Here is a 12,067-nt window from a genome sequence, read left to right as displayed (position 1 = left end):
TTATGTCTATTGAATCCATCATTTGTGGATAACTGAATTGCCTCAAATGCCTCTACTGTGACTGTAATAGCTCTGAAAAATTCACTTTATACTCAATGGAAGCATGAAAACAGTTCATTTTTTCCATCATAGTTAAATCAATAGAGAACAAACATATTAAGTAATATTGTCTCTCTCTTCCACAGAATTTCAACCAGAAAGTCAGCAAGGTCAGTATTATCTTGCATAGCGGATTCCCCAGAGGTTTAGAGATAGCTAACCACCCTAGACTCCTGGGCTACGTCTAGATTGGCATGATTTTCCGGAAATACTTTTAACGGAAAAGTTTTCCATTAAAAGCATTTTCAGAAAAGAGTGTCTGGATTGGCACGGATGCTCTTCCGCAAAAGCACTTTTGCGGAAAAGCATCTGTGGCCAATCTAGATGCGCTTTTGCGCAAAAAAGTCCTGATCGCCATTTTGGCGATCGGGGCTTTTTTGCGCAAAACAAATCTCAGCTGTCTACACTGGCCCTTTAGCGCAAAAGTTTTGCGCAAAAGGGACTTTTGCCCGAATGGGAACAGCATAGTATTTCCGCAAAAAGCACTGATTTCTTACAGTAGGAAATCAGTGCTTTTGCAGAAATTCAAGCGGCTAGTGTAGACAGCTGGCAAGTTTTTCCGGAAAAGCAGCTGATTTTCCGGAAAAACTGGCCAGTCTAGACACAGCCCTAGAGTCTACCTGTAAAAGGGCTTTCAGGGGATTAGGGATGGTAGATACCAAAGCCCTTTCAGCCTCCTTTACACAGAGCAAAGGAGAAGACAAGCAGGTATTAAAACAAAGGAATTCACAACCACTATAAAATTCAGAAGCAGGGTTTTAACTACTCCATTAACGTTGCAAAAGCGGCGAGGAGTCCTGTGGCACCTTATAGACTAACTGAAGTGTAGGAGCATAAGCTTTCGTGGGCAAAGACCCACTTCGTCACATGCATCTGACGAAGTGGGTCTTTGCCCACGAAAGCTTATGTTCCTACACTTCAGTTAGTCTATAAGGTGCCACAGGACTCCTCGCCGCTTTTGCAGATTCAGACTAACATGGCTACCCCTCTGATACTTGACCCCATTAACGTTGTATTTTTATGAAAATATTACAGGGTTTCAGAACAGTATATGTTCTGCAATGCTTGTGTATGTAGGTTCAATAGCATTAGTTTAAGAATGAGAAACACCCCATTCCAGTAAGACACACACGTTTTAATTCAGTCTTCGTTGCTATAATTATGCTGCAATTCTTGTTTTCCCCATTGCTGCATAATAAAAGTGAGATTTTATTAAAATATTTACCTGTGTCAGAGAAGACAAAAAATAGCTGAAGTCATACACTTAGGCTGTTGCAGATAACAGAATAAAGCAATTGAGAATGGTTAAAACTATGATAACCCTTTTGTGCTGGCAGTCACCACAGAGTTTGATGGCCAGGAATGGTTTTTTATGGAATGACTTCCACAATTAAGGGCTAAAATAGTTACATATAAAGGAAGATACTTTTATTTCATTATAAATATTCAGACAAAGACTGAAGTTGTGGAATACAACATCTTAATATTCACTTATTCATAAGTTAAGGTAGACCTTAACATACCAGCTCATGGAATATCATATATAGCAGATTGTTGTTATTTTTATATAAAGTTGCTTTATGCTGTAACTACTGCAGTGGCTTTCTGCTGGGATCTTGGAACAAAAGACAATAGGATAGGATTCAGCCACTCAGTTGTAAAAACTAAGTAATAAATGGCCAACTGCCATTCCCCACTCCATTTGGCCATCAGGGAACTGCTGGTGAAATCTGAAAACAATATACTCTTAGCTGAAGACTTTGTATTTCATAGCTATGGAGAGAAAGTCAGGAGAAACTACTGGAAAATAATACAGCAGGTCTTATAAGTAAAATATTAGCTTTTGAATTCATTCACAAACTACAATTATTAGTGTTCAACTACTCTATTTGTCCACCAAGCCACTGATGCAGTGTTAGTGAACTGCAATTAAAATCAATGCAGACTCATTACTGCTGATGAAGCAATGAGATGCTAAGTGTCCACACCACATGACTACTCATTTACCATTGAGGGGTTTGTGGGTGAAGAAAGCCCCTCATCGACATCCTCCTTGATAACATCCTAACAACAACAAAATATTATGGTTTGTGTAAAACAATAAAAGGCTCAACAAAAATAAGAAGTAAATAAAGTATGGAAATGAGTATAATAATACATAATCAACAGAAACATTTGTTTTGCTGGAGTGATTTAAAATATTTTAAATCCTTTTTTTAAAAACTGCATCCAAAGGCATCACTATTCTAGTATTACAGTGATTGTCAAATGAGGCTCTTTTTTAGCCTTCCTCTGATGTAAATTCTCTTTTGAACACCAATCTAATACAATAAATTATGAAATTCTTTTTAAAGGATCTGTATTTTTATTTCTATATGCACCTAGAAAAGAAGCACAGAGCTCATTTTTTCTTTTAAAATGTATATGTAAATATAAATCATATGTATTTTAACAAAGCTAAAACTGACATATACTGAATATAAATATATTTTGTTTTAATCTGAAATAAAACAATTTAAAAAAGTAGTCCTTTTAATTAATAATAATTTTATTATGGCGATTTGATATCCCAAATTCTACATGAAGTAATAGGATGAAACTATATTTCCTCAAAGCCTTTTGTTTATATAGATACATATACATCTGCACACACATGTATATAATAGCCTATATAAAAAGTAATTACAATATTTTACCAAGTGAGATATACATTTTTAAGTGAAGATGTTTATGTCATAGTACTAAATCACATCATGTTATTTATGGTAGCAAGAAATGACAGTTTTCACTAAAAAAAAAGCCATCCTGCCAATGTCCATTGCCAGTAAAAATTTCTATTCTTAGTTCTTAGATGTTAGAATTAATTTCTATCCTATATATGATATTTTCTAAAAGTTAAAAAACAAAATATATTTTACATTTCATGTATCAATGTCATAACATTTCTTAAAGCTATTTATATAAATAAAGTGTGTATTATTACGTTAAAGTTACTAAACTTACTGCTGTATTACTCAGTATTCTTATTGTCTAGATTAGTATTTTAATTATCCTTTAGAATACTTACTAGGCCATTGTTCTGATCCCTGGACAAACTCATTTTTAGTGATGGACGTGAGATGTGATGAGAACTGCCAGGGTAGTACCTTGGCATGTAAAGATATGGGGCAAAGAATGGCTATGGAAAGAAACACGTAACAAAACAAAACAAAAAAACAAACAAACAAAAAAGACAAAATTACACAAATCAAAATGTAATTTTAATCCAAAGAAAATTCATTTAAACAAAATACAACTTCTGCTTACGAATGCTAAATTTAATAAAGTTAGAAATTGTTCTACAGTATAGACCACTCTGCACCCACTGACACCAATAAGTTTTAGCATTGACTCCAAAGTAGAACAAATGAATGTCAATGCTGAACACTTTTGAAACTCCCATCACAATGTCTCTTTCAGGGAAGAGGAAGAATGAAGGATGAATTTTTAATTGCAATTACTTTCACCATCACAAAGCTCTTCAATCTACAATTACAGGGAACAAGAGCACACGATAATTTGGAAAACTTCAAAATATTCCTCATATTGGATATCTACAGAACTACATAGAAAATGGAGTTCATGGCATGTAAGAGTGGTAATTTTGACTATAGAATGCTTTTTATAACCAATTTTCTTATTGTTTTAATGAATAAGAAACCAGACAGTAAAGCTACTACTTTTTAGTTCATGCTATTTTTTAAATATTTTAATACAATTGTGTTCAATTTTCAGTTTGGATGCTTGCATTTTTACAGCATATTATGATGCTATAAAACTACAGATATATAAAAGTCCTTAATAGAAAAAAATCTATTTTAATACAATGTACATTTTAATAAAAAAATCAAATTTTTTATGGGAATTATTGTTAAATGTATCTTCCTTTAAATATATTCTGGTTGAGAAAAATATTAATGTTTCTAAGCATTCTCATGGAACAGGCAAGGCTCTCTCTTTTTTAAAATAGATGGGATTTAAGGACACAAATGTTAAGTAAACTGCAAAACATACATAGCATGTCAGAACCAGAATTCAGAAGTTCCTGGCTATAAAGACATATGCTTAGTCTATCAGAAGACTCTGCCTCATACATTGATAACCAAAATCAGATAAAGATCTCAAAATTAACACTATATTTTCTCAATTTAAAACTAATAATTCAAAACAGAGTTTCTCCTTTATTTACATTTTTCGGGAGCAAATGTAAGATTCTGTATTTGGTCTGTGACTGTCAGATACTAACAACATCTAGACCAGCACTCCAAGGATGACTGCATTGTTATGATCTGTGTGTTATGCAAATAAAGCAACTGTAGATGTGCAAAACATGGAATCCTACAATTCATGATGCAGGTAAGACAGACAAACTACTTGTCAAACATTGCAACATATTTGTTTTGACCTGTAGGTACATTCATAATTTTAAGTCTACACTAGGGATGTTAAATACAGTATAGGTTAATTGAATAGTTGAGTAATCTCATGGATTTTTATCAGTTGACTATTTTATAGGCCCCAGGGCTGGGGCTGATAGCCAGAGAGCTCCGGCTTCACTCCCAAGAAGCCCCCTGCCACTCTGCACTGCTCCCCTCACGAACCGGCTGCCCTTCACCCTGAGCTGCTGCCTCCAATAAAGAGGCAGAAATGTGGGGTGCCTGCCTGTACTATTCCTAATACACTTTAAATGCAGAGCTGTAAAAGGGGTAGGTGCCTGATCCATCACAAATCAGGACTAAGCTGGGCTGCTAGCAAGGCTGCTAAAAAATTTATTGGCAAGAGGAGGAGGGAAATGTGTGTAGTATATAGCATTAACCGATAAGCTTTTGCTTATCGGTTAATCAACTACAGTATTACATCCCTAGTCTACACGTGTTGTCAGATCCCAATTTTTAATATTTTTATAAAAGTAACTGTGGTGTGCCTTTAAAATATCTTTTATTGTACCAACTTCTATTTATGAGAGAGACTAGGTTTTGGGCCGCTAGATCTGTGTGGTTCAAAAGCTTCTCTCTCTTCCCAATAGTGATCTGCAAAATAAAATATATTCCTTCACCCACCCTGTCTCTCTAACATCCTGGAATGAATATGGTTGCAGCTATACTACATACATATTATATATTTAGACATTTTTAAAAAAGAATTTACCATTTTATAGCTGTTCTCTGACAGTGAAGTAGCATCTATACATATCCACACTATTGGACAAAGTTCTCAGTGGTCCACAGGACAAAATTCAAAGTACGCTATACTAATTTATCACTATATAAATTTACCCCTAGTGGTTGGTGTCACACAAACAGCTCGTGAAAACACTTCTATGACTCAAAAAAAGAGAAAGTGAGGCTATTCCATTAGTTATAGTTAAAAATGTGAAATAAATTAAATAAAAAATGTATTGACAGAGAAAACTCACATTCCTCTGAGAAAGCCCAAATAGGAACACTTGGCTCTTCACCAGGCAGTCAACGGGAAATAATATAACTGACTAATGGAATTAGTAACTTATGACTCAGCAATAACAACTGTCCCACCACTTGCAGTAGGGGATGCAGAAGGTAAATTTTCAATTTTGTATTTCACGGTACTCTAATCCCTGTCCTTTACAGTAACTAAAGAAACAAACAAACAAAAAGAGTGGTTCCTACTTAAATGACTCACCTTAAGAGAAAAAGTTGATCCAGTAATTAATGGAGTCTAAAAGTCCCCATGATACTAGCTTTCGTGAACTCTTTGTACCACAACCAAGAATAATGTACTCTTGATTGCCTTCATCAAACCAGTAAAGTGCATTCCACAGGTGTGAAAAATAGTTTTTAAAAGGGCACCTGGAAACATGCTGTTCTAAATGTACCCTTTGCCCTAATGATTAATGCAGAGACCTGAGAATAACTCCCCCAAAACTTGCTCACAGCCCCCAAGATCTCTGAAACTCTGAGAACTTCTGGCCTGAACTTTACCTCTGCAAAAACAAACCAACAGGAATTACTTTTGCAAAGCAGAACAATTTTCAAAAGTAGTTCAAGACTAGTCTACATGTGTAGACTAGGGATATTTAAATCCTACCCCTGCTATAAGAAAATCATTTACATTTTAAAATGAACCAGACTCAGGAAAAAATGGTTACTTACCTTTCTGTAACTGTTACTCTTCAAGGTGTGTTTCTCATGCTCACGCCACATTAAATGCATGTGAGCTATGTGCACAGCTGCTGGAGATTTTTCCCTCTGTGTTACCTGACAAAATGACTCTAGAGCCCTCTGGTGCTGCGAGCTCATGTGCCAGTAAAATGGCCTCCATCAGCTCCATATCCTCACAGTTCCTTCTTGAGGGCTAACTCGGACAGAGAGGCAGGAGGATGGGTCATAGAATGAACATGAGTGACACATCTTGAAGAACAACAGTTACAAAAAGGTTAGTAACCATTTTTTTTTCTTCAAGTGCTTACTCATGTCCATTCCATGTTAGGGTACACCCAAGTGGTACCTTAGAAGGTTCTCATAGACTCATAGACTTTAAGGTCAGAAGGGACCATTATGATCATCTAGTCTGACCCCCTGCACAGTGCAGGCCACAGAATCTCGCCCACCCCTCTTAGAATAATCCTCTCACCTATGTCTCAGATATTGAAACCTTCAAATACTTTGAAGGCCCCAACATGCAGAGAGTCCTTCAGCTGTGATCTGTGCCCAATGCTACAGAGGAAGGCGAAAAACCTCCAGGGCCTCTGGCTCAGAGTTCATGAACATATGAACTATGCAACACTGTTCTACCAACCCAACACAATATCTAGCCTGCTGGGTGATGGCATAGTGGGATGAAAAAATATGCACTGACAACCAAGTGATACATCTGCAAATATTCTGGATTGGCACTTGGGCTAGAAACACCAGTGAGGAAGTTTGATCTTTTGTCAAGAGCATAGTCAAGAAGGTAAGGGGCGGGACACCCAAGAATGAAATTCTTTGGGTCAAAACTGGCAGGCCTCTCATCCTGTTTGCTAATGCTACAAAAAGTGAGGTGGACTTATGGAAGAGTTTGGTCTTTTCTGAATAGAAGCCCATAGCATGCTTAATGTCCAGCAAGAGGAGACACTGCTCCTCACTTATCTTGTGCAGTTTGGGGAAGAATATTGGCAGGAAGATTAGCCTGATTACTGTGAAACTACCTTCAGGTGGAACACCAGGTAGTAGTGACATAATATGTTGTCCTTAAAAACGACAATATACAGAGGTTCATTACCAGGAATGTGACGTTCCTAGAGATATATGAGAAGGGGCACAAGCCAGGAGCTCCATGGCAGGGCTTATGAACTAAGTAGGACTAAGTTTAAGTCCCACAGCAGAAGGAGTTTGTGAATGTATGCATATAATCTCTCTAAGCACTTGAGGAAGTGAAGGGACATTTTGAGAGAGAAAAAAAATATGATCTACTGGAGGGTAGAATGTCAACAAGACCACTACGTGCATCTTAATTGCACAGATTGGAGAGGTGACCTAGTAAGTGAGGGGCCTTGTTGCGATGACCACGCAGAAAAATGCTTCCGCTTGGTGAGACAAGATGCTGTCGTAGTTCTCACTACCTAGTAATAACTTGTTGTAGACCAGCAGCAAATTTGCTGGGTTTAAAAAATGGTTATCTACCTTTCATAACTGATGTTCTTTGAGATGTGTCCATTCTATCATAGAATCATGGAATACTAGGACTGGAAGGGACCTCGAGAGGTCATTGAGTCCAGTCCCCTGCCCCCATGGCAGGACCAAATACTGTCTAGACCATCCCTGATAGATATTTATCTAACCTACTCTTAAATATCTCCAGAGATATTCTACAACCTCCCTATGTAAGATGTGCACATGCCACCTACACCACTGTCAGAAATTTTACATTTAGTGTCATCCATAGGGTTTGCTCTGACACCCTCTGGAGTACCACACTCATGCGCTGATATAGGATATGCTATTGGCCCTGCATTCCTTCTTGCCATCAGCTCTAATGGAGGGGTAGGAAGATAGGTCATCAAATGGACATGAGCAACACAGCTTGAAGAACAATAGTTACAAAACTGTTTTTAATTCAAGTGCTTGTTCATGTCAGTTCCATGTTATATGATTCACAAGCTGTAACCTTGGAGGTGGGCTCAGAGTTCATAGTCTTGAGGCTTGTAACATTACTCTACTGAACATGCATCATTCTGCACTTGATGGACAACAGTGTAATGTGATCTGATGGCATGGATCGAAGACCAAGGTGTGGCTTGCAGATGTCCTGTATTAGCACCTAGTCAAGGAAGGCTGCTGCTCAAGTTTACACACTGGATGAATGACCAGTCACAATAGCTGGTAGTGAAATCACTGCTTGCTCAAAACAGAAGAGGAGGATGCAGGCAGTTTTCCACAATCAGATGGTCTGGGCAGAAACTGGCCAGCCTTTAAATCTAGCCATTATTGTGATGAAGAGCTGCATTGACTTACAAGGGCTTGGTCCTCTCAAGATAGAAGACCAACGTCCATCTAACATCCAGGCTATGTAGCCTGCATTCCTCATTGAATTTATGAGACTTTGGAAAGCATACAAGCAAGACTATATCCTGATTATAGTGAATCTGTGACATTATCTTTGTCAACAAAGCAGGGTGGTACTGTAGTTGGACCCTGTCTCTGTAAAACACCATATAGGTTTGTTTTGAAGTGAGCACTTTGATTTCAGAGACTCTGGGCTGAAGTGATTGCAATTAGGAAGGAAATCTTCCATGAGAGACGCAGCACTGAACAAGAAATTAAAGACTCAAAAGGGGGCCCCCACGAACCTTGACAGCACCAGGATCAGATCCCAAGATGTGACAGAGATACACACTTGAGGATAAAGTCAATTAAGGCCTTTCAGGAAGTCATATCTTGGGCAAAAAACTATCTACCTGAACAGGTGGGTGAAAAGCTGAGATAGCCACCAAGTGGACCTTTAGACAGGCCTTTGAGCTTTAGATGAAGGACATATTCTAAGATAAACTACAGTAATGCCTGCATGGGAGAAAGACTTTGACTGCCTAATACAAGAAGCCTTTCCATTTGGCTAGGTAGATTGCCCTGGTAGAGGGCATTCTATTACCTAAACAAGAATTGCTACACCTAGTCAAAGCATTTTTTCTCCTCTGGATCCAGCCACTGTGCAGCCACGTTGTCAATGTCATCCTGTAAAGTTGAACAGAAGAGTCTCCCTTAATCCTGTGAGATTAAATATAGCAAGAGAGGGAAAGTCCCCGGGGCTGTGACTATAAGGTCTGAAAGCCTGCTAAACCAATGCTGGCAAGGCCAAGCTAGAGTGATAAGGATAACTTTTGCCTTGTTCGCCTTTATTCTCGGGAGCACCTTATGAACCAGAGAGATTGGCAGAAAAGCTTACATCAGGCTGCCCAACTATGGGAGAAGAAAGGCAACAATTACAGTGCCCTTACCCCAGCCAATCCTTGAGCAAAAGAGGTGATGCTTCTTGTTCTCTGTTGTGGTGAAGAGATTCACATGGGAGGGAGAGGCCTGTCACTTCTGCAAGATGGGACTGTTTACCTCTATGCGGACAGACCATTTGTGGTGAGAGCAGAAGGACCTGCTAAAGTGATCTGATGGCACATTCCATCTGCTGAGAAGTGTATGGCTTCCGTGTGATGAATTCCATGCAAATAGAAGTTCCATAGCATAAGGGCTTCCTGATAAAGGATCTTGTTTTTAAAAATTGCCAGGGATTGGGAAGCTGATTACTACTATTTCTACACAATCAGTGGACATGGAGAACAATATACTTCCATGGGAATTCTGCACAACTGTGTGTAAGAACATTTAAAGAGCTTTGCAGATTTTTAATTTTTTTGCACAGAAAAAAGCTTCTGGTGAAATGTTGCTGCAGTTTTGCCTTTTGCCCACCAAAAGGTGCAATGGGACTATAACAAGACAGCCACTCCATGCCAGGTAATGAAGAGATAGGCAATGTGAAGAAAACAGACTGTCTGGCTGAGTCAGGAAACAGGGACTATGGGGCAGGGAGGGGTGGGAAACAGCATTGAGTTGCTGGATGGTCAGACAGTGGCTCATACAGGCTAGTGCGGAGGACAGGCTGTGGCAGAAATTGAATCAGAAGGGAAGCACAGGGTTTTGGAGGGAGGGAGGTGTAGGGCCAAATGGGGACAAGGGCAGGGGATACTTGGATACATAGGGACAAGACAGTAGCAAGAACAGCTGGGAGGCACAGACATATGGGGACAAAGGAGTGGGTGTTTGAGTGGGAATAGAGGAAAGGATAGAAGGTGAAGAATACATGGGGAAGGGGGCAGATGTGGCTCCTTTCCTGCCCCCCCCCCCCCTCAGTTAGCACTCAGAAAAGCCAACCACAGGACCATGGGCTTCTGTGAATGCTGTAAGCCTGGCAGGAGAGGAGAGAGGGTTTCTTATGCTGCCCCTGCTTCTTGTAGTTCCCATGAGCTGGTGTTCAAACAATGATAGCTGCTTGTTTAAAAGACAGGCAGCATGTGACCTAACCCTCCTCTTCCCTTTTGGGCTCACAGCATTCAGATCAGCACTGGCTGCTCTGAGTATGTGCAGAGGAATGGAAGGCAGGAACCTGCTGGGCTATTGTCCAGGAGCTGCCCAGGTAAGTGCCTCCTGGTCAGAGCCTGCCTCTGGTACCCCCCTCCACTCTCCACCCCTCTTCCTGCATCCATACCTAATGTAACCCAAACCCTCTGCACTCCAGCTCCTGCACCCATACCTCTTCCCAGACTCTACACCCCCTCCTACACTCATTCTAAAGGTCACAACTCCCTCCTAGACTTTGCGCCTCAATTCTCTATCTGCTGCCCTAAGTCACCCCTGCCCTCCTCCAAACTCTGCACTCCCTCCTGCACCCCTCCTCTAGATCAGAATCCTCTTCTGCTCCCAGTCCTTCCTTCACCCAGGCCCCTCCTTCACCCAAACTCCCTCCCAGATCCCACATTTCCTCCTGCAGCCCAATTCCTTACCCCCGGGTCCCTTCTGCACTCAACCTCCACCCCAGACCCTACATATCTTCCATACCATGGAAGAGTGCGGTCTTGACCACTTACCAAATTCTTGGAGAGACCCACATCAAAAATGTATCACCCACCACTAAAGATCAACCAGGCTCTGCATGGGGAAAGCTCCCTAACAATCCCTCTCCATACCTCAAAAACCAAAACAAAGCAAAACAAACAAAAAAAAAACCCCCACACCTGTTCCCACCATACCCAACAATCTTCCAAGTTCACACTTAGGCTCCTTCCCAGAAATTTACTTCCCTCTTCCTCATCTCCATTTGCACTGCTTCTGGAGGCTATTAATGTGTCTAGGAAGGGATCTATTTGTCAAAAAACATTTCCTGACTTTTTTTTTTTTTATTGTTACACATGGTTGTTACCAGATATATTAAAATAAATGACCAAAATGAAACAAAACTGATATGATTAAACTGTTATTTTGACAAATAACACAGATAGAATTTTGCAGAATTTGAAAATATTGTGCACAGAATTTTTTATTTTTTATTGCAGAACTTTTTTTTGGTGGAAAATTCCATCAGGAGTTATAATTGATCACTGTCCTCTTTACATCAATACTTACTATATTTGAAGACTTATCAGGTCTCCTTCAGTTTTTTCTAAAGAATAAAACTCTGCTTTTTTAACCTTTCCTCATAGGACAGGTTTCCTAAACCTTTTATCATTTTTGTTGCTCCCCTCTGGACTCATTCCAATTTGTCTACATTTGTCTTTCTTAAAGGACAGTCTACATAATTGGATACAATACTTCAATGGAAGCCTCAACAGAGCTGTGGAGAGCAGGACAATTTCCCTACCATGTTTTATGTACAAGTGTTAATACTCCCCAGAATATTAGCCTTTTTCACAACATGTTGACTCGTA

At 39.5% G+C, this 12,067-nt stretch overlaps 1 protein-coding gene across 4 annotated transcripts in view; it reads right to left on the bottom strand.

Annotated features, from left to right (window-relative positions):
• The window catches only part of KIDINS220 (kinase D interacting substrate 220), a 188,190-nt gene that overhangs the window by 28,755 nt on the left and 147,368 nt on the right, over positions 1 to 12,067 (bottom strand). For 2 of the 4 annotated variants that reach the window (XM_075923523.2, XM_006123619.5), the window contains exons 25-26: positions 3,167 to 3,277; positions 2,107 to 2,163 (exon numbers count right to left, since the gene is read on the bottom strand). The exons of 1 other annotated variant lie outside the window; for it this stretch is intronic. In XM_075923523.2, coding sequence (XP_075779638.1) covers positions 2,107 to 2,163; positions 3,167 to 3,277 — 168 coding nt within the window. The remainder of the gene's footprint in view (positions 1 to 2,106; positions 2,164 to 3,166; positions 3,278 to 12,067) is intronic. One more of the 4 variants, XM_006123620.5, reaches the window with a different exon arrangement.

This window comes from Pelodiscus sinensis, chromosome 3 (genome assembly GCF_052426305.1).
Source record: "Pelodiscus sinensis isolate ZL-2025 chromosome 3, ASM5242630v1, whole genome shotgun sequence".
Lineage (NCBI taxonomy): Eukaryota > Metazoa > Chordata > Testudines > Trionychidae > Pelodiscus > Pelodiscus sinensis.
Note: the sequence above shows the minus strand (reverse complement) of the source record. Positions and strands in the feature narration are given on the sequence as shown.